The sequence below is a fragment of the Cladophialophora psammophila genome (assembly GCF_000585535.1).
Source record: "Cladophialophora psammophila CBS 110553 chromosome Unknown aczJe-supercont1.6, whole genome shotgun sequence".
Taxonomy (NCBI): domain Eukaryota; kingdom Fungi; phylum Ascomycota; class Eurotiomycetes; order Chaetothyriales; family Herpotrichiellaceae; genus Cladophialophora; species Cladophialophora psammophila.
The window spans coordinates 1,294,632-1,319,677 of record NW_006912927.1 but is presented as its reverse complement, the minus strand read 5'-3'; the positions used below and the strand labels follow the sequence as shown (position 1 = coordinate 1,319,677).

At 51.9% G+C, this 25,046-nt stretch overlaps 10 protein-coding genes across 10 annotated transcripts; 6 read left to right on the top strand and 4 right to left on the bottom strand.

Annotated features, from left to right (window-relative positions):
- Nucleotides 1–216: 216 nt before the first annotated feature.
- On the top strand, nucleotides 217–2,933 carry A1O5_04818 (uncharacterized protein; the record flags this gene model as incomplete). The annotated part of the gene is made up of 6 exons (XM_007745422.1): nucleotides 217–245; nucleotides 300–386; nucleotides 433–734; nucleotides 781–1,371; nucleotides 1,434–1,963; nucleotides 2,010–2,933. The coding sequence occupies 6 exons, from the start codon at nucleotides 217–219 to the stop codon at nucleotides 2,931–2,933; spliced, it is 2,463 nt and encodes an 820-aa protein (XP_007743612.1).
- Nucleotides 2,934–3,698: 765 nt separating this feature from the next.
- A1O5_04817 (adenosine kinase) lies at nucleotides 3,699–4,879 on the bottom strand (the record flags this gene model as incomplete). Its single annotated transcript, XM_007745421.1, has 3 exons — nucleotides 3,699–4,414; nucleotides 4,498–4,742; nucleotides 4,815–4,879. The coding sequence occupies 3 exons, from the start codon at nucleotides 4,877–4,879 to the stop codon at nucleotides 3,699–3,701; spliced, it is 1,026 nt and encodes a 341-aa protein (XP_007743611.1).
- A 377-nt stretch (nucleotides 4,880–5,256) lies between these two features.
- On the top strand, nucleotides 5,257–5,829 carry A1O5_04816 (uncharacterized protein; the record flags this gene model as incomplete). Its single annotated transcript, XM_007745420.1, has 1 exon — nucleotides 5,257–5,829. The coding sequence occupies one exon, from the start codon at nucleotides 5,257–5,259 to the stop codon at nucleotides 5,827–5,829; it is 573 nt and encodes a 190-aa protein (XP_007743610.1).
- An 806-nt stretch (nucleotides 5,830–6,635) lies between these two features.
- Nucleotides 6,636–7,400, bottom strand: A1O5_04815 (60S ribosomal protein L24; the record flags this gene model as incomplete). The annotated part of the gene is made up of 3 exons (XM_007745419.1): nucleotides 6,636–6,914; nucleotides 7,085–7,228; nucleotides 7,350–7,400. The coding sequence occupies 3 exons, from the start codon at nucleotides 7,398–7,400 to the stop codon at nucleotides 6,636–6,638; spliced, it is 474 nt and encodes a 157-aa protein (XP_007743609.1).
- Nucleotides 7,401–7,925: 525 nt separating this feature from the next.
- Nucleotides 7,926–9,738, bottom strand: A1O5_04814 (uncharacterized protein; the record flags this gene model as incomplete). The annotated part of the gene is made up of 2 exons (XM_007745418.1): nucleotides 7,926–8,384; nucleotides 8,443–9,738. 2 exons carry the CDS (start codon nucleotides 9,736–9,738, stop codon nucleotides 7,926–7,928), a joined length of 1,755 nt encoding a protein of 584 aa, XP_007743608.1.
- Nucleotides 9,739–10,339: 601 nt separating this feature from the next.
- Nucleotides 10,340–10,942, bottom strand: A1O5_04813 (ubiquitin-conjugating enzyme E2 35; the record flags this gene model as incomplete). The annotated part of the gene is made up of 4 exons (XM_007745417.1): nucleotides 10,340–10,515; nucleotides 10,563–10,694; nucleotides 10,747–10,835; nucleotides 10,890–10,942. The coding sequence occupies 4 exons, from the start codon at nucleotides 10,940–10,942 to the stop codon at nucleotides 10,340–10,342; spliced, it is 450 nt and encodes a 149-aa protein (XP_007743607.1).
- Nucleotides 10,943–12,215: 1,273 nt separating this feature from the next.
- A1O5_04812 (uncharacterized protein) lies at nucleotides 12,216–14,344 on the top strand (the record flags this gene model as incomplete). Its single annotated transcript, XM_007745416.1, has 4 exons — nucleotides 12,216–12,817; nucleotides 12,871–13,188; nucleotides 13,255–13,397; nucleotides 13,446–14,344. 4 exons carry the CDS (start codon nucleotides 12,216–12,218, stop codon nucleotides 14,342–14,344), a joined length of 1,962 nt encoding a protein of 653 aa, XP_007743606.1.
- Nucleotides 14,345–16,125: 1,781 nt separating this feature from the next.
- On the top strand, nucleotides 16,126–18,162 carry A1O5_04811 (uncharacterized protein; the record flags this gene model as incomplete). Its single annotated transcript, XM_007745415.1, has 1 exon — nucleotides 16,126–18,162. The coding sequence occupies one exon, from the start codon at nucleotides 16,126–16,128 to the stop codon at nucleotides 18,160–18,162; it is 2,037 nt and encodes a 678-aa protein (XP_007743605.1).
- A 904-nt stretch (nucleotides 18,163–19,066) lies between these two features.
- Nucleotides 19,067–23,821, top strand: A1O5_04810 (uncharacterized protein; the record flags this gene model as incomplete). Its single annotated transcript, XM_007745414.1, has 1 exon — nucleotides 19,067–23,821. One exon carries the CDS (start codon nucleotides 19,067–19,069, stop codon nucleotides 23,819–23,821), a length of 4,755 nt encoding a protein of 1,584 aa, XP_007743604.1.
- Nucleotides 23,822–24,503: 682 nt separating this feature from the next.
- A1O5_04809 (uncharacterized protein) lies at nucleotides 24,504–25,024 on the top strand (the record flags this gene model as incomplete). The annotated part of the gene is made up of 1 exon (XM_007745413.1): nucleotides 24,504–25,024. A coding segment is annotated over one exon (185 nt), but the record flags the coding sequence as incomplete, so codon positions are not given.
- Nucleotides 25,025–25,046: the final 22 nt, after the last annotated feature.

Sequence of the window (25,046 nt, the reverse complement as noted above, 5' to 3'; positions counted from 1 at the left end):
TGTACTCGGTGCTCTCGCAGCTTCAACTGCTCCAAAACTCTCTTCGACCCACTCACGCACCCATATTCTGTTCTCCTCGGCTCCGTGTCTCGACTGTAAAAGGTCGAGGAAAGGTATCAATGGAAGGCAGCCCTCAGCTTTGGTCGAGTTCCGCCAGACATTCGTCCTGACCGGCAAAGACGGTCGCAATGACCTGTCTCTCCATTCAAACCCATCATGGAAGATATCGCCGTACAGGCGTCCGGGTACATTCTCCTCCTCCTATGATCACTTCGTCATCCTGACCCTCGATTCCGCAGAAATGTAAACCGTACAGAAACCGATCTTTTACAGGCCCTATTCCGCACAGAGCCTGGGTATCAAGGGCTGGAATCTCTGCTGGCAAAGTGAGTTCTGCCATTGTATGAAAGAATGTCTCACTCACGACATTAGATTTCGCTCAGCATGTCAAGATTTCCTCTTCATCGACTTCAGGGCCGCGGCCGAAAAGAAAGTCGAAGACCGTCTGTGGAATGCTCATATGAAGGTCAACTCGAAGTTCAGGCAATACCTTGCCAACTTCCGGGAAGGAGAAGGCAAGAAGAAGGTTGTTGAACGTCGAAAGGTCGAGAAGCTCTATTTGGAGTTCATCAAGTCGAGCCAACGCTTCTATCGAGAGTACATCCAGCGGCTCGCCTCAAATTTCAAGGATGTCTCAGAGATACTTGAGATTGCCCAAGGGATGAAGCTGGACAGTATGTCATAAATTACCTCGTTTTTGACATTTGCTGACATCTTTAGCGCTCTCCGCAGACCCTCCGCAGACTGTTGACGCCGCGCTGATGAAGCAACTCATTGATTCATGTTATTCGGCCCTTGTGCAATTGGGGGATCTCTCAAGATATCGGGAAACCGAATTGCAGACAAATAGGCGCAATTGGGGTCCTGCTGTCGGTTACTATAACAAGGCGGTCGCCCTCAATCCTACATCTGGCAGAGCATATAATCAGCTCGCCGTCGTCGCTCGCGCTGATGACGACCACCTACGAGCTGTTTACTATTTGTATCGAGCCATCTGCCTGGAGCATCCCGCTCCACAAGCTCAGGGAAATTTGGACATTGAATTCAAGAGGCTCATGCAAAAGTCGAACCAAGGCAAGCCCATCTCGAATGCCGAATTGCTTGTTGAGGGTAGCCGCGAGCTCTATGGCCGCTTCCTCATATTTCATGCTAGTTGTCTGGGAAAGGACCTCTCTAGTCAAAAAGATCAGCAAATTGAAATTCTTCGACTTCTCGAGGAGGAAATTCGACAGCGATCTGAGGCTACAGTCCTCAGAAAGTTCGCTTTGGTCAATATAGCAGCAGAGAAGTCTGCTGCACAGAAAGTCAACGGTGCGCCCACACCCAAATCGAGCAGCTCACTGTTTCAGCACTTTGACTAACCAGCCCTGCAGCCGCTCGTTCTTTCGCGACTTTACAGTCGTTTAATGTCAAAACCTTTTTCTTACTCCTCAGAGTCTTGCATGGCGAACTGCAGAAGCTCGCGGGAGCAACCATTAACAATACATCTACCTCAACGCAAGACTCGCCTCAAGTTCCTCTAGTGATCCGCCGGGTTCTTCCCCATTTGAGGCTGTATAGCGGATGGCTGCTGAGTACCGTGCACCTCCTGCTGGAGAACGAGGATCTTGTTGTGTCTATGCGGCAGCTGTGGCCATTGTATGTCAACACCCTGAACCTCCTTATGCAGATATTTCCCCCTAAAGCTGCGGCCGAGATTCAGTATCTCCTTGACGAAGATATGGACACCAGAGCTTTCTCTGCATTCAGTCCGTTCGTCAAAAAGGTACGTCTTTGCAATCGCCAGGGGCGGGTGAAACAGGTACATAGTGACGCCGCATTTGGCCCTCGTTCTCCCGAATACGAGATGCTTTATCGACTCAAGTGCATAATCACAGATGGAGTATTGCTTGCCAGTAAACAAGTGAGTTATCAACATAATATATACCGACTGTCGCTGATAGTTTCAGGATGAATTCCAGGCCCTGTCTATTCCTCTCACATTTGCCAACATGCGTTTCGTCTACCTCGAGGAAGGCGACGGTATCACACGTACCGAGGTGCAAATAACGACGTCGGCGGTTTACACCTCCGCTGCTTTAGAGGAGAGTATCCCTGATGATATCGGGCACGCTATTCAAGACGAAATTCCTGGACACCAAGCACCGAGCCATCGAGGGGCGACTGTCGACGCTGAAACTTCAATGACCTCTAGAATGGAGAACATGGTAGAAAATCTCATGCGGCCTGAAGCACCACCATCTGTCAAAAGCACAGGAAGCGCGATGTGCGGTCTTCCCTCATCAACGCTGAGCGCTCCAATGGTGCCACAGGGGTTTGTCGACAGAAGTACATCGCAACTACAGCCTGCTCCCTTTACTGCTCGAGACCTCGTTCAGCGAATTCAGCTGTCATCAAGCGCATCACAATCTAGCGTGGTAGACCAGGCGGTCAACGTCGCAATCTTACCTTCTATCTTAAACACTCCATTTGCACCACGACCAGGCGAAACGCCCGAATCATCTCCACGACCAAGGTCCGCCCATCGATTTCCCGAGTCGGCATCGGCACCTGTTCGCCTGAGCAGTTCTGCCCAATTCCAAGCCAACATCATGCACATGCAGGATCAGGCCCAAATGCGGACGTCACCGCTAGAGTCGTTCGAGCCGACTCTGTCAAGTCACTATGACACCTCTCCGAATATGCCATCTTGGGTTCGGACGAATGACCAGATACAGCCTCAATTTTCACCCTGGCGAACCTCGTTCGGCAGCGCAGTGCCTGTTCAGCATACTGCCATCTCAACCCGTCCTCCGGACTCCTCACCTTTTGGTGCGATCGGCGAGCCGCGCCCGAAGAGCAGTCGGACGTCTACCAGCGGTCAGCCAGGATGATGTATCCCACATTTCTCGCTCGCTTCTTGGATTCCCACAGCGATATCAGGGCGCTACAATTAGCACAGCGAGGGATAGACGAAATTACGTTGCCATTCCGTTTATTATTGGAATGCAATAAGGGCACCAGCCAACCCTGGACGCTCACGCTCACGCTCACGCCCGCACACCACTCCCACTGCCCTGGCTCTGTCGCAAACCTTTCGAATTTGACGCGGAAACAATCCAGTATAGAGCCGTGTTGCAGCGCCGCCAGAGAGGGGAGATCCTCATGACGGCAGATGGCCTTGTGTCTGTCGGAATTTGTGCCGAACTGATTGGGAGACATAACTGACAAGATTCCAACAACATTAGGGAAGCCAGGCTTGCGAAAGCATGTGGACAGTGACGGACAGAGACTGGGGTTCAAATCAAACGTGACTCCTTTCTTTTGGCTTCTATTTTCCTTCCTGCTTTGGGAGGGATCTCCTATGTCATCTCAGGATTCTATTTTTCGGCATCAGAATTCTTTATCAACAAGTCGTGGAAGACGTGGTATCGTGTCCGACATACTCTCCGGGGGTCTTGTTGAATTAGACCTTTCCGCTATTACAGCGCCCATAGTGGTACATTCTTTCAAGGAATTATCAGGAACGCCGGGATTTATGCAATACTCGACCTGAAGAGACCCTCGTTCATGCCTTGTATGTTTGCTTCGGCCGGGGGTATCTGCCGGGGAGGGGGGGACAAGTGTTAGAGATCGATCAAGTAGGAAGATAACAAAACTTACGCGGGGCCCAATTCCTGCAAGCTCAATCTTGCCAACCACTGGCCTTTCTTGATGCACTCTTCCAGGGGGTCGCTCTGGACCACACCGGCACAGAAGCCACCTGCAAAAGCATCACCAGCGCCATTCGTGTCGTTGATCAGATTCTTATCAATGACCGGCACCGGGTACTCTTTGAGTTCCACTTCGTCTTTGCCAGCGTCGGCTACGGCCACGATTGTAGGGTCCGTGCCCTGCGTGACAATAACCACCCGTGGTCTCTTTGTATTCACCTTGGGTATCTTGGCCATCAGTTTGGCGCACTCTTGCATCGAGATATCAGAGGGATGGCCGTGAGATTCTGCCCAAGTCTTTGCCTCGTTCTCGTTCCCAAACACGAAGTCGCAGTACGGTAGAATCTCGGCGAGGGGTGCTTTGAAGAACTGCGGGATGAAGCCTGCCGAGAGGCTGAGCAGGAATATCTTGTTCGTCTCAGCGGCGTGTTTTGCCAGCGCCATGGCCGCGGGCGGGCACACTGTCAGGTGGTAACCGCCGACATAAAAGGCCACGGACGTCGCTTCAACCATGCTCCAGACTCGGGGTTCGAGGAGGTGCTCGAGCTTGTATTCGTTGGCGGCGGCGAGGTGCGTGCACATTGTGCGGTGGTGGTCTGTGATTATGACGCCACATTTGCCCGTGGGCGTGGTAGGGTCGACGCGGTATTCAACGTGCAATCCTGGTAGTTCTCTTCGTTAGTGTCTGCCCCCAAGGAGAGAGGTTGGGCGTGGGAAACCGTCAGAAGTGGTGTGATGTATGTACCTTCGTCCTTGCACTTCTCCCTCAATATCTTTGCGTACTCATCGTCGCCCACGCAACCAATGTACCAGACACTGTCCGGGGGAAGCATGTACTGTGCGCCTCTAGCGGTGTTTTGCGCAGCACCACCTGGGATCAGTTTTGCGTTGCGGTTCTGGATGAGGTCGTCGTAGAGGCCCATTTGGTGGGGTTCGGCCAGAAGCGTGTCATTCAGTTTCAGGCCGTATTTTTCGAGCATTGCGTGATCACTGCGAAGCTATGAGACGTATATTTCAATGGCAAAACTGGAGAGCTGAGGGCTTCAGGGCAAGAACACATACCCAGCGCCCTGGATATCAAGGAGGGGGTTCTCTAAGCAGAGAAGCTTGAATGATTTGGTCGTCATCGTGCGGAGCGGTGAGGGCAAGGGCCCCAGAGATAGCGAGGAGGCGGGGGAAAAGAGAGGTAAGAAGGGACGAAAGAGTGAAGAGGAGGAGGATCTGAGAGAAAAGATCCGTGGTCGCGCAGACAGACACCTTATCGACAGCATCAAGACGTTTGTGAGACTTGGGTCTGAGAATTGAATTCAATGTGGGGCAATCAAAAGTGCATTGATCAGTTTAGCCGAATATATTCCGATCCAAGCTCCTGCGAGGCTTGGGTGCTACCGTCACCACCGTCAGTTCACTCTGGACGGGTGGTACCTGCACCATAGTTAACACCACTTCCACCGTCCAACTCTTCAACAAAGATCTTCCTCTCCTCTGCTCTACCTCATTCAAGATGGCCTCTGCCGCCTCAGAACTCGCCTCCACCATACAATCAGCCCACATCAAGCACGATCCATCTCCCGAACACGACATCAATCCCTCTACCGCGGCATCCAAAAAGCTCCCCGGCGAAGTCGAAACCATACTCTCTCCTCGTTCTCGCTCTCACTCTCTAAGCGGATCTGAATCTACCATACCCAGCGACATCATCCGCCCTCGTCCCCGAGCCCGGTCATTCCCTCCGATCCCCGACTTCCGTTTTGAACAGTCCTACCTCGCAAGCATCAAAAACGCGGACTCGAATTGGAAAATCGCATTCATCACTATCCGGGACCAGGTGTTTTTGCCACTGGTGCAGGGAATACTATGGAACCTGTTGATGTTTGGCTGGCGGCATTGGAACCGTGGGAGCAAATTTCAAGGACAGAGTTTGGGAGCAAGGGTAAGGAAGTGGTGGTGGGGCGTTAACAACTGGAAGGTCCCGGAGGCGGAAGGGAAGGCAGTGAGGAAAGAGAGTGACAGACAAGTGTTGCAGAGGGTGGAGGATTTCTTTGTTGACCGGTTTGGAAGCAGCTTGGGTGATTAAGGGACCTGGGAAAGCTCCGAATCCATATAGGGGACGGCGATCTCGAATATCTCCTGAAACCGCCCTTCAACAGCATTTTCGGCTCCGTCAGCGCAAACACCCCTGGCTGTTTCTACGAGCTTGGGATCAATCTTGCCATCAGCTATGTGCCCAGTGGGAGCCTGATAGTTTTAATGGGTGCTGAAGAGCCCCACGGACTAATCTGGAAGAGAGCTCTGTTCCGTGCCTCTGTAGAACAGGAGCACGCCGTTTTCGAGAATACTTCAGCTTCCTCATGGAAGTATGGGCTCCCCTTGGGCGGGACGCCTCGGAAGCCGCGATCGGTCCGGGACACAAGCAGGATCTATCAATGAAAGTGGTGGTAAGGTCTAGGTCTGGCGGGAGGTTGATGGAATTGATATCTGTGGGAAAATCGTAGGGTCTGCCCCTTGACTGTGAAGAATAAGTCATTGTCACGGGTGAAAATCGTCTAAATGGAGGGGGGCTCGAGAAGAGGAGCGCAGGGCCCGACATAATGACGATTTGGATTTGTCAATTCTTGTCCTATTTTGGAAGCGTGTATCTCACCAAGCCGCGCAAACAATGTCGATGCTTCTGCGGCAAGACAGGCAATCAGCGCTTCTCTATCGAGAGCACTTTCATCTCGTCCGATCTTCATAATGAGCCATCTCAACTGACGCCATTGTACTGACTGCGAAGGATCCCACCAGCCATTAGCCAGCATCTCTACCTTCGCCTCTGTTCCGAAGAAATGACTCTCCTTCGCAACCATCCATCTCCGCAACACAACGAACCAGGGAAGACGTCTAGCGGCTCTTTGCTTGGACCTTGCTCGGCGCTCCCTTGGCCCCCTGCTTGCTGGTGATCTGACCTCTGGCCGCGTTTGCTGCACTCTTCGCCTTCTCGGCCTTCTTCTTGCTCTCACTGGCAGCCTTTTTTTCTTTTGCGTCCTTGATCGCGGCTTGACGGGCTGCGGCGCGGGCCTCGGGGCGTTGAGAACGGCGTTCTTTGATCACGTCGAGAGAAGCGCCCACGATGGCTCGCTGGTGTTTTACTGTGCGACGGGTGCGTTTTTTGGCGACTTCCTACATTTGGAAAGGCATGTTAGTGGCCGGCGTTGTGTAGCACGTGTGGATTGAAATCAGAGTTCAGGTCAGGTATCAAGCTGTCCCTCCTCTTTTTAAATCCATTCAACACCTCCCCGGATTTTCGCGAGCATTTCAATGCGTAGCGACAGTGCCGTTTCGAGACTAACCTCTGAGATACCCTTCTTGTGCATTCGTCGGTAGAGCATGGTCCAGGCTATTCTTCTCGGGTTCTTGCGCTGCAAGAAAAGGGATTCGGTCTTGCCATTCTGGAATCGGAAGATCTTGCTGTCGCCGCGGACGTAAATCTTGCCCTATAGAACGTCAAACCCGCATGTCAGCAACGAATTAGCCCATAAATTTTGTGTGGGCTTCGCCTTGGTCTTCCCGCAGAAGACTCGCTGTCGGAACGGGAGATGGGCGAGTGGTACTGACCTTGCCAGGGTAGATCTTGGTGGCGCTGAAGGTATCGTCGAAGGTACGCATCTTGACGGTCGATTGATGCTGTACCTATTCTCCGATAGTTCGTTGGGTGGGATGAAAGTTGGTAACGCAATCAGCCGCTCAATGTCTGCGGCGGAGTTGCAATTCTGCAGTGTGCGCCTTAGCTAATGCCAAGAATCCTAGGTACTGGGTACGTTCTTGATACGTTCGAGCGCCACTACGATTGCGCAGCAGCCAAGAAAAACTCACACGTGACTGGGGCCGCAGGTCTTTTCAGGACGGAAGGGAAGGTGGGCGGAACAGGGGCGAGTTTTCAACATCAATCTCCGTTGTTCTCATTCCTTTGGTGTCGCCCTTGCGAGATCATTCGAGTCAATGCCCTACTTCCAATGGGTAGGTGTTCTCAGCTAATTGTACACGTTGTACACATTTTCGTGTTGTCACAGAGGCTCTCACTATTGTCCTGTCATCCAAGAGAAGCTCGTTAGGAGTCCCAAAGCCCATCCGTTTTGTTCTTTCATCTTCATGTCAATGAACCCGATTCTTGCACTCGTTTGTCTCAACCGTTCATAGAGCGCGGCGATTCATATCCTCATCATGCCACAAACATTCGGCCCATGGATTCTTCTTGCATTTTCGGCACTGGATGTCCTTGCAGATCGGGTTGGGGCATTCTCCACAGCAATCGGGACAGACCATCTTGCCACAGCCAATCGAACCACCCTTAGTGCATTGAAGGAAAGTAGGCGCCTCCTGGCCATATGGGAATAGGAAGGCGATCTGGAGGAGTCTCTCTTCTGCAGTCTTAAGGGATTCCGGATTGTCCTTGTGGATCTTGACGGCGAGTGCTGCGGCTTTGTAGGCACAGCAGGCGCGACCACAGACAGCGCAGCAGTGATCGAGGCAAGTAGTGCATTTGAGGTTGCGAGAGTGCCAGGCTCGACTTGTGTATGGGTGACGTGGATATGGTTGTCCCTCGTCATAGTCATAGCTATGGTTGTTGGTGGTGGTGCGCAAGTAGCGTTCCTTAGGCTTGCTATTAGTGAATCTCCTACAGTGAGAGGACTGGAGGAGGACAACTTACAAGGTCAGGTCGGTGAAGCATGTCAGTAGAACCCTTGGGCGAGGCAAAGTCAGACTGAGGCTTCTCAGACTTTGTCTTGAACAAATCAGTGACCTTGCGTAAACCAGTCCTCTTCTGCTCCAATCCCTCTGAGAGTGGTGTGGTGGTCGACTTGCCACTGTCGGCCGAAGTCTTGCATGTTGTAGGTGTGCCAGCCACGGGTGAGCCTTCACTGAAGACATTGAAGATATCAGTGTGTACGTTTTCGGCGCTAATCTGGAACGCTGCCTGGTTGTTCCCAACATTGTTGGTGTTTGCAGTGTCAGAGATTTGACGAGGACGGATGGGTCGACAAGCAAATGCCTCTGGTGGGTTTGGACTTGTATTTGGACTTGTAGTGTGTCCCGTGCTGATGGCCTTCACGGCGAATGGGTTCTCTTGGTTTCCGCCATTGTTGTAGTTGTCTCTGGCAAACGCGTTCCCAGGTTTTGGCAATGTGTTGGGCTCGATTTTGTTTCTGACTCGAGCTTCATCTTCAGCCTTTTCGCCTTCGGCCTCTTGACGCTCAGCTTCACGCTCCTTTTCGTCAAATCGTCGTCTAGCCTCCTTCACCATTCGCTTGATTTCTTCTTTTCTAGAGGTAGTGAACAGGAGAGGCGCGTCACTTGTGGAGGAATAGGGATCAGGCTGGAGCACGGGATGTTGGCTAATGTCTGGCGCGGGGATTCTTCTCAGACGCGGGAAATCTGCGACAACGACTTTCTGTTCCTTGTGCTTTTGAGCCTGGCCGTTGTTGGCGCTTTCTCGTGCAGATGCGTCACCTTGAGGCGAGAGGTTCGGAGGTGCCATGATGAAAGATCGAGCGGGTTTGATTGTCTTTTCGTCGTCTTCTCGTAGGGGCTTCATGGTGTCAAGGTGGTTGGTTTGCTTGACAGGGTCGCGGGTCGGTGATGAGGAATCTGAGTGATTTTGGACAATTTCCATTGCCCGATTCACGTCAAATTCGAACGGCGTCCCAGTCACAATTGACAAGGGCCTAAACGACCCTCCTCTACGTCTGTTGTAGAGGGGGGGGACCGGACCCGAAGAAACACCCACGTGATCCTTCTTCAGCCTCGTGCTGTCCCCTCTGTCTGGCGAAGTCCTTCGGCTCCGCACAGACAAGCCTGTCAGGCTCAACTTCTTCCCCAGAGTCCTCAAGGGGGACCCCGGGGAGCGAAGGAGAGCCTTGACAGTCTGCGGCGTTGATGGCCGCGAGGGAAGGCACGAGGCCATCTCCATCTCATCAGTGTCGAGACTCCACCGGCTCTGCTCCATGGTGGTGGACGTCTTTGTTATTTGATGAATATGAAAGAAAACAGGGGGCGTGTTTTGGATCAACCACTTCACCATAAAATGCTCCTCCAGTTCTCGTCGAGCCGCAGCGCCTGGGACGAAATCGACCAATGGCGCGCACCAGTCCCCAACCGGGCCCTGCGGCGACATCATCGCCGTGTTGTGCGAAACCCCATTTCAAGATCAGCAATCAAATGGGCGGGATGGGCGACACATTATGAACGACAAAGCCTGGGTGATGGGGACGCACTCTGTCTTCAAAAAGAGGGACAAACAACAGCGGACGACAGGGAGTCTATTCCATGAGGGAGATCTCATAAGGCAAGTACAGAAAGCATGCAAACCTGACTCACCATTGCACATGGTAAACAACCTCAAACCAAGGATATCTTCTATTGTCTTCATCATGGGATAATAGCTGATCATGCTGAGAGAACTGAAAGGCAGGAGCCGTTCTTCTCTGGTCATTGCGTCGAGGCTGAAGGCTCATCAGATCGCGGCTCGTTCCATACTACATTGCCCATTGAGCTCTCCATCGTCAGCAGCGTTTCCTTGAACTGGATTGCCATAGCAAGAGTTGTGATCATGGCATGGCATAGGTTCTAGTCCATTCTCTCGCTGTTTGAATTGCTGCCTCCTGGTCCTCCTTCCACCGCTGAGCAACATCATTCGCTAAAGGATCATCTGGATTTGGAGCACCTAACAACGCCTGAATGGAAAGAAGAATTGTTCTGATCTGAAGTGCGGGCGACCAATTGCCTGAACAAGAATTAGTGCTACTCCAACCTAAGAGCAAAGGTACCCACTCTTCAGCACGTCCAAACAGATTCGACCGAGCTTGTCAATGTTTGGGTGGTATATCTTGGTGAGAAATCGGATCTTGGGCGGAGTCATGGGATAGTCATCTGGTAGGAAAAGCTCGAGCTTGAAGACACCTCCTACAGAGAATCAGCCTCGTCTCGGCAGGGGGCTGATGGAGCACCGACGTACCTTCATATGGAGATTGTGAAGGACCATGTATGCTGACATCAAAGTATCGGAGATTGTCTTCATGGGGCACCGCGCTGATCCCAGGGACACTTGGAATGATTTAGATAGTTCCGACTCCGGTCAAGGGCCAGGAAAGGACCTACGGTTCCGCCATCAATCTCTCCGTCTCTTTCACGATTCGCTTCGGCAGCGCCATCGCAATTTATGTTTCACCTTGCCGCAGAGGGCGAGTCAAAGAGCTGGGACTGCAGCAGTGTCGAAGGGTTTTACTCTCAACAATCCTGGAGTCGAGATCGAGAAAGGTGGCACCGAAGACTAAAGAGTATGGACGTCGTGGTGGAACGGCTGAAGAGATTTTGGGACCGCAATTTGACGAGACGTGTATAACAGTCGCATGAAAGAGGAATGGTAGGTCAATATTGCGATGCAAGACTGAATGGAGTGAATTATCTTCTGAGACTGTGGCTGGCCTGCTGAGGCAATGGGATGTCACTGTCGTTCGAGTCACTCTGATCGATATGGCGCTGCGTCAACTGCGGTTGCCAGCCAGACTCATGACTCGTGCATATTCTTGGCGCCGGCACTATTTCAGATCCGCATGACTCAGGTTATGTCAACGCGATGTCGTCCTCATCAAATTGTCTTCTATTCAGCCTATCTCATCGAATATCGCGGGCAATTGAACGCTAGGTGTGCACCGGACTGCCATTTTCTGCTTTCCCCCTGGTTGCCGTCTGGGCTGAAATCGCCCCTGTTTCCAGAGTCACAAACAAAACTTTCAAACCACTTGACCTGAGGTCCAGAAAAAACCTTACTAGCTCGCGAGGTACTCTTCCACCAGAATTATTGAGCTGTAAGGTCTCCCACTGTGATCTCGGACGGGGAGTTACATTTATCCATCTAGTAGGGGCGGCCCCTGACGGCGTTCGGTACCATCGGGATGCTTGCTGCGAACCACTACGGGGTACGAAGAATGGAGCACTGCTCTAGGACTCTCACACATGGTGACAGCCTCGCCCCCGTCGTCCATCCACCATGTCCCCGCATTTTAGCGTCCCGCCTTCCACCACGATTCCCCAGATATTGTGAATTGGTCAACAAATTCAATACTGCTGTCCCACCTTTGCAAGCCCCCCATCACGAGAGAATTGACTTTGATACAGCGAGCTTCGCGAGTCCATTTCCTATGAGACGCAGGAGTCGTTCGTTGTAGACTCTCAAATGGGACCCGCACGACTACAGTCTGCGTCGGAATTCTTGTTGACGATTGGATGTTGACCCTGGGCTTCAACACTACTCCCACACTGTGTTGCTTGTATCAGGATTCTTCCTCAGACCATCGAGCGAGCACCTAGGAACTCTGCGGTGGGAAAGATTCTACTCGGATAAGAACTCGTCGTTTCCTTCATTCTTGTGTTCGATCCTCTTCTCTGGTGTTTGAGCTTTCATGATTCAACGAGACTCGCACAATGGCCAACCAATTGCACAACGAGGCCCTGGAGACCACGGATGTGATAATCTGTGGATGCGGACCAACTGGGGCTCTACTCAGTGGACTTTTGGGACGAATGTCTGTTAAGAATGTTGTCTTAGAGAAAGAAGAAGAAATCGTGACAGATCCTCGGGGCATTGCTCTTGATGAGGACGGGATTCGATTACTCCAGGAGTTAGGTTTGTATGACCAGATCCACACTGAGATTGGGCAAAATATTGGATGGACCTTCTTCACGTCCGGAAAGCATGGGCTCATGACTAAGCCGTTCATGGGAATGAATCTAAGCACCACCGAAGGAGGAACTGGCCACGTTGCCGCGATTTGCCACAAACAACCTGTGATGGAAAAGAATATCCGCAGGGCCGCAAGCAGCTATCCTAGCTCCCAATTACGCCTCGGGTCGACGATCGTCCATATCGAAGAAGACAAAGACTTTGTGCGGGCACATTACATCGACAACAACGGCATTCAGCGCACCATTCAGGGGAAGTTCTTCGTAGGAGCAGATGGGAAAACGGGTTTTACACGCAAATGCTATCTGGAACCCAAGGGAGTTTCACTCCAAACACTCTCTGGGTAAGACACGTTTACTACAGCAACCATACCAGGGAAAATTGACAAAGATCTAGGTACGAGTATCAAGAGACATGGGTAGCGATGAATTGGCACATGGATCTCCCTACGCCGGAGACACACCCGAACTTTCCCCTTTGGAAACTTAATTACACCCCTGAACAAGTCTACGACAAATTCTTTCCGCCCGGTTTTCGATTCATTGGCAATCCTGACCGACCTTCAGTCTGTGGAAGTTTTGGATTACGGAGTGAGAGACTGTGGAGGTTTGAATTCGTGGTGGACAAGGGAGAAGATCCGCAGGAGATGGCTGCATGGGAGAAGACATCTCAGATCGTCTTACCGTACCTAACCCACCCCGGCGCTGACTATGGGTAAGTGTCTCACAGCCTATCTACGGACATGATGTCTGGCAGTCGCTTACATGACAACTCGAACAGTCTGAAAGACGCTGTGCAATACCCGGTAGATTGCATCCACGTTCTGCGGTCGAGGCCTTTCACTTTCGCCGCCCGAAGCTGCAACAAGTGGGCTGTCGAAAGGGTGATAGTCTGTGGTGACGCAGCCCATGTTATGCCCCCGTGTACGTATTTGACGAGCACAAATGTGAGGGTCTTACTGACGGACGCAGTTGGCGGCCAAGGTATTGTCTCTGGATTCAGAGACGCCTCTGGTATTGCATGGAGGCTCGCGCTAGCTTGTCGCCCTGATTTCGACGGCAACTATGGAGCCCTCTTTAACGGGTGGTTTCTAGAACGGAAACAGCAGCTAGACCGCTCGCTTGCGGCTACGGTTGCCAACGGAAACCTCACAACAGCCCGAAATCCCATGAAGATCTTTCTTAGGGATTGGGTGCTGTGGTTGATGCAACTTGTCCCGAGCTGGAGACATAAGCTCGAATTAGGCCCTCGCGCAAACGGAATGCAACGGTACAGGTTCAGCTCCGGGATGGCGTTCCTCCCCAACCTAGCAGGCGGATGTTGTTTGCCACAGGTTTACTGTTGCTCGATCTACCCTCTGACCAAGGATGCAGTTCCGGCAGTCCGATTTACAGATGATGTGTTACTGAATGGACCCAGGACCAATGCGCTACTGCGACTTGTTGTTGTGACTGACAATGTGGAGCAGGCGGAGAAAGCGTGGTCAGAGCTCAAGGAGCTCAACCTGGAGAAGATCTCCAACAACGAAATCCAAAAGGACTCCGCTTTCTTCCTCATCCACTCGCCGTCGCTCGAAAATCGTCGAGCCGGCACTCCGTCAGATATCCCTCAGCAAAACGTGTATCGGATAGCAACTGGGGACGAGTTCGCTGCGTCAAACCTCTGCAGAAATCGACCCTACCCAACCGGATACGACATGTATCGAGTCAAAAAGGACGTTGGTGGGAGGAAGTACGTTTTGGTCCGTCCCGACCGATTTGTATTTGCCGCTTGTCACACTGGCGCAGAGCTCATCAGGGCTTGCGAACAAATCCCGCAAACGTTGTTTGGATCTCCTAGATCAACGAAGCCGAACGGCTGCATGCCCTAGATGCGGTCAACATATGATATCAACAGGGGCCGTAATATCGGGAAGGCATTTGTTCAGAGCCTTTACACAGGGGATCCCATCTTGTATCGGGTGACTTTGGGCACATTATCGCCGGGCATTTGATATCGATATATACTATTGCAATTTCATCTGTCATCTCAATCAGTCAAGCAATTCTCATCATCGAATAGGGCTCACTAGGCTTGAATGCAAGTCGCTCCAAGGCACCTCGGTCCGTGGTGCACGGCAAGCAGATTCAGAATGGGTGGCACAGTCTGACAAGAGTGGAGTGATTCACTGTTAGATCGAAGATGCCCTTCATTCACGATAGGCATGTTGTTTACCTTGAGGAATAGTGGCCTTGGCCCCTCTGTCGTTTATCCTATACTGTCAATTATATTCGATATAGCGGCCGCTTTGACGTTATTGACCACTCTTGGGGTACCTATTCCGTGACAGACTGTGCCACTCATTTCTGAATCCGGCTCGATGGCTCTTTCTACCTGATGCCTTTACGAGTTTACAGATCGGCGAGTAAAGACGGTCAAAGTCGGCGTATCTGAAGCGGCCCCACGGGCTTCTTCCCAATGAATGGCCGCCTAGTCGCCTTCGAGGAATCGCAATGAGCACCCTAGACATGCCCGCTAGCCGAGGTTTTTGGTCACGATGTGGGAGTCCATCAGCCCTGTTACGGGACGATATTTGCCCGAGCCGGTCCTAGGTACTGATTCTGAAACAGGCGAGCCAACGTCCTAGGTCGCGTCTTTCTCGAATCTCCGCAGCCCCGATACTTCCCCATACTCAGGCTAAAGGGCCAGCAGGCTAAACAATCTCCAGCACGCCTATCTTTCATCTACGAGGTATGTAACTCTATTTTGCCATCCGCCTCCTCACCGTCAGCAAGCTTGGACCTTGCATTGCGTTATCTTTGCCAGACCGCCATTTTGGACTATCTTTCTGTCCTTGAGCAATCGGCCAGTTCTTCGAATGTACTGGGTACATCAAGTCGACTTGTACAGCGGTCAGCAAGGAAGGCTCTACACGTTCTCGATGCAGGCCACTTTCGTCTAGACAGAGATCCAGTTGAAGCCCAACCAGTTACTCTCCCGGCAAGCCATGGCCAATACGCCGCCGACCAGTCCTGATCCCGGAATGCGAAGTGAGCATGATCCACAGATGGTCAAGCCCGTAGCAATTAGGGCAGGAAAGGGGAAAAAGTGTCCCTTTTGCTCAAGGGAGTTCTACAAAGCCGATCATTTTCATCGGCACATTCGATCACACACTAAAGAGAAGCCATTCCGCTGTCACATATGCCGCAAGGCCTATCCCCGCCAGTATGTGAAGTCAACGTCCAAAGCGACGCTAACACTAACTATTGGAGCGACACACTACTCCGTCATGCAAGAATCCACAGGCAAGACTCGGACGTCACCGAATCGTGCACGAGAGCGACTCCGAACGAGGCACCTCAGACAGCATACCAAGACGCCTCTCCATCCGCCAATTCGACTTCGACTTCGAGATCCAAATCCATGAACCTTGAGGTTTCAAGGCCCACGTTGTACGAGAAGCAATCAAGCCCGGCGTCGCATTCGCCGGGGAGATCATTGGGGTACGGCCACCACGAGAATGTGCAAGATTCATATGCCACGATAGCATCGAGCTTTCCGCAGGCTTCTCCATCACAAGATACCTCGAGCAATCCCATAGGGGCAATGCGAAGTCTAGAAGACAGAATTCACAGCGCTGCGACATTCAGACAATCTCAGATCGCAGCAACCATGCTGTCCTCGCCCGCAGTAGCCGAACATGACGCCACTCTAACTACACAAACTATCCAATTCAACTTCAATGGGCCCCTTGATGCACATCCGCTTATGGAGCAATTTCCTGACATCCACTCCGGACATTGGCTCCTGGAAGATGACTTCGACTTTACCGTTTTCGAACCCATGGGGTTTAGCAGCGCTATGCACGAGCCACATCCAATAAATCATGACAATAATCCAAAGTCATCACATCAGCAAAAGACAGAGAAACCCAAATTTCGACCAGCAGTCCTTGATCTCAGGCAAATCTGGTATGTTCAGGTTTCGGGTATGGAAAACGAGCCTGAGCTAGATTCTGGGACGGCAACTCCAAGGGATGCCGCTACGACGACTCTCGACAACATTGACGAAACATATCGTGTGAGAATGGCAAGCAAGCTGCGACCACCCCTGCGGGATGAGCCGCTGCCCTCCATTGACTTTATGAATCTATGTATTCATCTCTTTTTCACCAGATTCAATGTCGCCTTACCCCTCATACATAGCCCTTCATTTCGACCCACACACAGCAACGCTCTCTTGGTGCTCTCGATTTGTTCGGCAGGATGTCTATCTCTTGGCGCTGAGACGTCAGCAAAAACGGGCTCCATGCTCTTTGAACGAGTGAACAAGGCTATTCTTGTTGCTCCCTGGGAAAGAGCCCTTCCTCGAACCAATGACCAAACCTGGAATATCGTAAAGGCATCTATAATAGGTCAGACTTACGCACTGCTATCTGGTGATCCAGCTCACCGAGCAACGGCCGCTGCCTATCATGGGTCGCTCATCGCGCTTGCCCGTTACCACAAATTATTTAATCCGGCACCGGCTTTTCACCTCCCTAATGATCTTTCTACGGAGGATCTGGACAGAGCATGGAGAACGTGGGCAACGCAGGAAGAGCTGAGGAGGATAGCTGTGCTCCTTTATATCCATGACGCCGAGATCGCAGCATTGTTTCATCATGAGCCGGTCTTTCGTCACAATGCGGGACATATACCCACAGTCTCCTCACCAGAACTCTTCTCTGCTCCGTCAGCGTCCGCCTGGGCTTCATTACTCCGAGCTGAGCAAAGAGAAAGCCAATTCGGAACCCCCGATTATCGAGCCGAAATCACTAGCTCTTTCAACCTTGGGCACGGAACGATTAGTGGTGAGAACCAGTCAAACCCCTTGTTACAGAGAGGCATGAAGTACCGCAACATATTGAATGTCTATAACAACCTTTCGGGTATCAGTGCATCGATTTGTGAGTGCCGACATTTGGATCTCCTCTCTTTTAACATGGTGAGCAAATTCGAATCTGACCTTCTCACTTGGTATGCGTCCACACCAAAGGGCTTCAAAGTGTCGTACGACGCCTCTATGCAGACGGAAGCTCCATTCAGCTTGCTCCCATTATGGCATTACAACTTCCTCGCCTTGAGTACAGATCTCAATGTTCTTGAGATTGCGGTCGGCAAGGAAGGTAGCGAAGTTTCCCCGTCGACTCGGGCGTCAGTGTTATCCTGGATCACGTCGTTGGATTCCAAAAGATGCTTGCTCCACGCCTTGTTCCTGCAAAATCTGATCGTATCCACAAACATGGGCGCACTTGTTGCCATTCATACGCCACGAATTCTGTTCTCGGCCGCGATTTGTTGGTATTGTTATATGCTGTACCTGCCAGAGTGCCCTTCAGTGTCAATATCATGGACCTCCCCATTCCCAGCTGGCATGTTTGAACCACTAAATTCGTTGCCTGAGATCCAGCTGCTTCGCGAAGGCAAAAGTTTAGACTCGACCAACATCTACCCGGTGCCGCACATACTTGACGAAACTCTCGCTGCTCTGCCGAAGATCCTGGCTGCGAACGTTGCCGAAATGAAGGCTAATACCCTTTGCGTTATTGAGTGCATTCTCCGCAGACTAGGGACGAGTGGTATTTCCCTGCGATTTGCAGACATAATTCAGGCTTTCATTTCTGGAGAGACGAAGAGCACCAGAGTTGATCAGTATAGCGTTCAATAAATTCCCCAGCCGACAGCAGCGTAAATGTCGGCCAAAAAGATGGCATGAACAGGGCTGGCGTCAATGGAATCGGCCCTGGGTATCAACGCCAGCCCAAGTGCTGATGAGACGCACAGTAGCTTCTCTGGATCTCTTTCCGGAGTCCTCTGAGAATATGTTGCGACTTGAAGCGGCAAAATGAGACCGAAGAAGGCTCACACAGTCAACTGTGCTCATCCTTCGCTTCGGTTAGCCAATGCATTATTGCAGGTGAGCAGGAACATATTACAAGTGTCATGACCATAACGGGAACAATGCCACTCGTGAGCCTGCCGCCATCATTCTCCGTTTGGGCGAACGCCATACTCTACTCGGGAGAGAGCTATTTTGAAGCGGCGGTCCGCACTGTAGAATTCAAACTTTGTATTTATAGCCACTCAAATGCATGAGAAATCATGGAGGTGCCTTGATGCGTCGACGGCCATGATCCCAACAATGCCTGCAAGGCTTCAAGCCCCTTTTTTAAGGTGTCGTGACCTCCTTTGTATGATGTAATCAGGCTTGGCATTCAGGCGAGCGCGGCATTTCCGCGTCTACTCGTTCTATCTCGTCCTTATGCCATCCACATGTACTTCCCAATATCATCATTAGCACGTCTGTGCAGCGATCAGGCTCAGCCCCCCTTTAAGCCTCAGCACCAGTGGTATTTTGTTGCTCGGTCTAACTTGAATAGATCTTGTTGTTAGCGGGGCGGAATCCGTCCAGACGCGTTTGGCACCACATCGCTTGAGATGATTGCTTCCGGGTCGCCGCATTACGCCCTCGGCGAATCTCTATTCGATCCTTCCTAGCCAGATGAGTCTTTGACGGGCGGCAGAGCATAGATTTCTAAGTGCGGATCAGCATAAAGAGGCCTTGAGCAAACATGGCTCCTCGAGGTCCAACGTCTGCTTTCGAGAGCGAAACCTTCGGTCAAGATGCATCTTTCAGACTTGAACAACCTGTGGGATCCATGACCATCTCCCCAAGCGGGCGCGATGTTGCGCTGGCTTCCAAAGAAGGGCTTCATATCATTGACCTGGATTCGCCCTACTCTCCACCACGATATCTCCCACACCGGACTCCCTGGGAAGTAGCTGATGTTCAATGGTCGCCGTTTGCTGCAAGGGACTACTGGATCGTCAGCACCTCGAATCAGAAAGCGCTGGTTTGGAATCTGGATGCTCGATCATGGCAGGATCCCATCGAATTCGTACTTCACGGCCATACCAGAGCAATAACCGACATCAACTTTTCGGCCCATAATCCCGACGTCCTTGCCACTTGCGCCGTTGACAGCTTCGTGCACAGCTGGGATTTGAGAGCTCCTGCGAGACCTGTCAATTCTTTTTCCGACTGGTTTGCTGGAGCAACTCAGGTCAAATGGAATCGGCAAGATGAACACGTCGTGGCAAGCTCTCACGACAAGTTCCTTCACATTTGGGACGACAGAAACGGTGCATATCCCGTACGAACCATCGAAGCCCACGGAACGAAAATCTATGGGATCGACTGGAATCGGATTTATCAGAACAAGATTGTCACTTGCTCTCTCGATCGGACAATCAAGTTCTGGGATTTCGAGGGAGGGGAAAGCACTCTAGAGCGCGTCATTGAAACTCCATTCCCTGTATGGAGAGCACGTCATACCCCCTTTGGATGGGGACTACTCGCCATGCCGCAGCGCGGTAACAGCGACTTGCATCTCTATGATCGCCGTGCGGTCAATGGTGTATATGAGAGCGGACCGGTCCGTCCTGTTGCGACATTCAAGGGTCATGAAGGTCAGGTTAAAGAGTTCCTATGGCGGGCTCGGGGCACGATTGTCGACAACGTTGACAATCGAGACTTCCAGTTGGTGTCTTGGGGAACGGACAGGGAGTTGAGGCTCCACGCTCTTGAACCCGATATATATGCAGATATTGGATACGAAAAAGGGGTCTCCAAAGTTCAGCGGCTCAACTTTACGAGGAAAGGTGCGGTCTACAAGACCTTTCGCGATGTACCGGGGGACGCCGAATCCCCATTGGATGAAACACCTCGCAGTGAGGTATTCTCCCGGCACAGTCATCTCACGCATTTCCGGCCTCGCTCCAGCACCAGTGTCGGCATGAGTAAAGTGCCCGTCTCGCAATTCCGTGGCTGGGTTCAGGGTGGTCGTTATGCGCAAAGATCTGGCATGCATGGAAGAGGCAACAATCGGCAGACTACAGACCCTATCTCTTGGTTAAAGAACGTGAAGATATTTTCTTGGGACGCCGACACATTGGCCGAAGAGATTCGGCAGGTGGGAGAAAAGTTCAAGAAAGTAGAGTTTGAGGTCGTGGACATCTCCCATCGAAAGGCCGTCATGTCACTTCAAGCCCCTTGGGGAGAAGACCAGAGCCAAATTTACCTAAGGGTGGAGATGAGGTTTCCCAAATTATATCCTCGAGGTGCAAATGCAGTCTTGACTTTGCAAAAATCCGGATTTCTGGACGAAACAACACACAGACTCATAACAACAGAATTGCACACAATTGCAGAAACCTATGCCTCCAGGAAACGCGGATGTCTTGAAGCAGTCCTCCGATATTTGCTCAGGGAGCAGAATCTTGAACAAATTGTGTCATGGGTCCTCGGAGAATCGCTGGTAGACTCAAAGACCTTGGACTCAAGTACGGTGGGAGCCGATGATTCTAGCAGTGATAGTGATGACCAACTAGATGGCGTGCGAGAAGGTCTGGACGCTTCGGCGAATATTCTCGTACCGCTCGCAAAGGGTTGCGGTGCCCTTTGGTCCGAGACTGGAAAGCTGGTTTGCTTCTTTCCTGCCAAAGGAAATGAGCCTGTCTCTCTCTTGAGCACTCTCGGCGTTAAAGACCTCGAGGAGTCCGAGTCAAGTAGACTCTTTGAAGGCTTTGGCCGTCTACACGCGAGCTCACCCGCACGCAAAACGACCCGAGGCACCAAAACAGCGGACGATGACTCCGACTCTGACACGTCAGACTCATCATGGAAGACTTCAAGCAGTTCCTCGTCCTCATTCGAGACCGAGCAAAACGTTCGTGGTGTATCTTCATATCAAGTGGGGGCATCTGGGCTCCAGCAGCGGTCGCGCTCACCTGACAGGTCGAACCATTCCACCACCGGCGTTGCCAACAAGTTGAATGATGCTCCTCGGAAGAGCGCCGTGTCGATACATACTTTTGATGATCTGATCCCCTCGAAACGCGAGCTGGCGGTCGAGTATAAGATTTTTGGAGCTGGCACAGAAGTTTGCATGCACAATGCTGTTGTTGCTCGAAACGCCGGCTTGGGAGACCTTGAATCTGTGTGGACTGTTGTGGGACTTGTCTTGGATGATGCCGTCCCACTCGAAGTTCTTCCAGATCTGCGAGATTCTACTTTACAAGACGTGCTGGTGATCGCAAAAACAGTCACGGAAAGACCTCGCCAAAAGGGCAACATGTCTCCAGATAAACCCAAAGCTTTTGGAAGGACACGTTGGGGCAATCACCCTTTCGGCTCAACATACCTGCTTCCTGCTATCTTCGACCATTTCGAAAGGCTTGGTGATGTGCAGATGCTTGCCACCTTGGCTTGCGTCTTTGCATCAAGCATCAACGAGGGAGTCATACCAGGCGAGGGTTCCGACAAAGCGAATATGCATGCCCCCGACAACATCTCCCACATTATGAGCGACTACTTTCCTTCCAGGGATGTGGCCAAGTCCTTCTTTCAAAAGGATGTTGATCCGGAAGGGTATGTCTTCATCCACTCTAAAAATGTGCCTGCAGCTTCTGGCGTTCAAGGCCTAGGAGGCTCTAAAATCCAGCGCAGACCATACCATTTCCTAGGTCGCCAAGACAGTCGATTGTCTTCTAGAGCAGCTAGTTTCGTTGCTGAAGACTCCCATGACCAAGTTGCGCTGTATTCGACTGCTGTTTCCGTCTCGACATCGCCTGAAGGGAACCGGCCAAGCAACAAAACGACTGCTAGCATAGCTTATCCTTCCGCGCGAGCAAGTCTATCGGCCTTGACACAGTCATACTCAAACTCTCCTCCGAATCAAAGTTCATCAACGGGTTTTACATCCAGCCTAAAGAGATACAGCCCTTCAGGTTCACTGGCCCCTGGATGGGTGTCTTCTGGCATATTTGGCAGCCAAACGATAAGCAAAGGCTCACGAATGTCCTTTCATCATCATGAAGGTGCAAATCAAGATAGCCGCGAGCTAGGCAATCGCTCCTCCTTCTCGTCCTCAGGCGTGCAAAGCTCTCGAAGAAGTAACACTTTGCACACGTCGGCTAGCCGGCGCAGCGGTGTATCTGCAGTGCCGTCTGAGGTCTCAGAGAAGACTTTTGACAAAAATTCTCCAAAGCGCAAGAAGATCAAGATGCGTCTCGTCAACCAGGACAAGTTCGATCTTGACGGGTACTCATGCGCATCGCTTTTCGACCGTGTACTCGAAAGGAAGTGCAGGATCTACCGGCAAAGCTATGCAAACCTTCTCGATGTGTGGCAGTTGCACTCACAACGGGCCGAAGTGCTTAAGTTTGACGGCATACCAGCAGATGGCTCACATTTGGCCCACGGCCGCTCAAATGCCGCGCAACCGCCGTCTGGAAGTGGTCTCGAGCGGCCGCGCAGAAAGACCTTGACTTCCACTTCTCGAACCACGGACCTTGGTCTGGAAATCAGACGTCTATGTAGCAACTGTGGGGAACTACCAGCACCGATAGAGAAAAATGGCATTCCTATCGGGTGGCATTGCGTGACTCCGTCATGCATCTCATCAAATCAACTTTCGGGGGTGAGGGCTGCCAGAGCCCCTAAACGCAGTGCATGTGCCATCTGCAACACCTCCATCCGGAGTCTAGCGGTGCCTTGCTTGCAGTGTGGGCATATGACGTGCTATGACTGTGCTCAGGGGTGGTTTGGTGCTCGCCGAGCGAAGCATGACAAGATGGGATCGAGGCGGTCTTCGGCTGAGAAGTCCCAGCTTTCGCCAATCGAGGACGAAGACGATGTGGATGGTCTTGGTGAAGAACATACGGACGAACATAACACTTGTCCTACGGGTTGCGGTTGTCCCTGTGCGACGCTCATCACTGTGGCGGTACCGTATCCTTCATCGACCGATGATAACATCACTGCCAGCGACCAAGAGCATGCCTATCTTGAACCTCCCCAACTTACCCATCAACTCAGCCGCAGCAGTGGGGGAAGTTCGAACCTGCTCCGATCATCAAGTCTCCTTGTCCCTCCTTCATCTCATTCCCATTCCTCCACCGATGCTGGAACCGGAGGTGCGGATACCGCGCTGGCGGCTTTCCTGGCGCTCACCCAATCCCACCAACGATCAAAATCTATTCATCTAGTTTCAGCGCGGAGCAAAGCGCCCTCTGTGTCTCGACCTCCAGAAATGCAGAGTCAAGGTTCACGCCAAACGCCAAATGAAAGCGGCAAGACATCGGTATCAGACAACGATACAGCAGAAACTACCGGATCGCAGCCCGGGGAAGGGGAAGATTCGAGCTCACTGAATCCCTTTGCTGGTAATAAATTTGCGACATTGGGAAGAGGAATCGGCGCGGGCCTCAGCCGTGGGTTGAGTTCGAAGGCAAGCGACGCCACGATTCGAAAGTTCAAGTCCTGAAATGGGTCAAGCGCCACTTAATTTACGCGATCAACATTGAACGACGCCTCATCATGGTTCTTTCCACTCCAAGCTTCATCAACCATAGCACTCCGTGGAGACAGACAACCAGACATTCTGCCGTGCGGCTGGTAGGGAGAAGAGATTTGACATCTGTACTCATTTGTTGGAGCATACGCGTATACTGTAGCCACGTGTTTGCGGAGAAGATTTGTATAAATATGATATGAGACCAGAGACCAACACGACTGACGACGGGGACCGGCAAGAAACGGACAGGGCCAGGGGCTGGCCAGGGTTAGGCCTGTCAGCTGTTCGGCGTTCGCCTTCCTTCGCTCATCGTTTGCCTCTCCCTCTGCTATCAGCAATTGCCAAATATTCATCCTTTTTTCGCTCTTTGGCAGGCCAGAGGTACCTAGGTACATTGAAAATAGCCAAGTTAGGTCCTCGGGTACGAGGACGTTCGGACTAAGCAGCATTTCCCCTTAGTTCCTTGTGGAATTCACATGAGGACCAAACAGAAGCCATTGCCTCGAGGTCTCACAACACGAGCCCAGTCTCAATCTCCCATGAGAGACTAGTTGGTTGTCTCTAGTTGCGCGCCGGGACTTCCCTTCGGTTGATCAACCAGAACCTCATCTGATTGTGAAACAATGACTAACAGCTTAATCCTGCACTTCTTGACGCAGAATTAGCTGGAGGTTGGCGACATCGATTCGGCACCACCCAAGAGGACGCCGTTTGCTACTCATCCACCCTTTAGCCAACGCTGGACCAGTGGAAAAGAGAGATGCCCCAGGTGGACCGTGGTACAGCGAGATGGCAATCCCAGTGAATGTGCAGGAATATTTTCACCACAAGTGGTGATTGGCAAGGATGGATTGGCAAGCAAGTGTGAAACTTTGGCGAGGAGAGAGGGGACTACTCTGTGCGTGGTAAGCGTCGCTGCTTTGGCCTGTCCGCTGCTCGTTCCCGACAGGAGCTCGAAGAGGAAGGGCCCGGCCCAGAGGAAATGTGCCCCAAACTCGACAAGGACGTGGCGACGATCAAGGAGAGATTCAGAATGGCCCTAAGGATAGCAGCAAGGCACGACAGGAGTGGCTTGGTGTGGGCAGGACTAGGCTGTGGAGTTTGGAAATGCCCACGAGACAGGTCGCCGAATATCTGAAGGAATGCTTGGGAGAGGCTGGGTTCGAGGGCTGGCTCGAGGCGATCTGGATAGGGA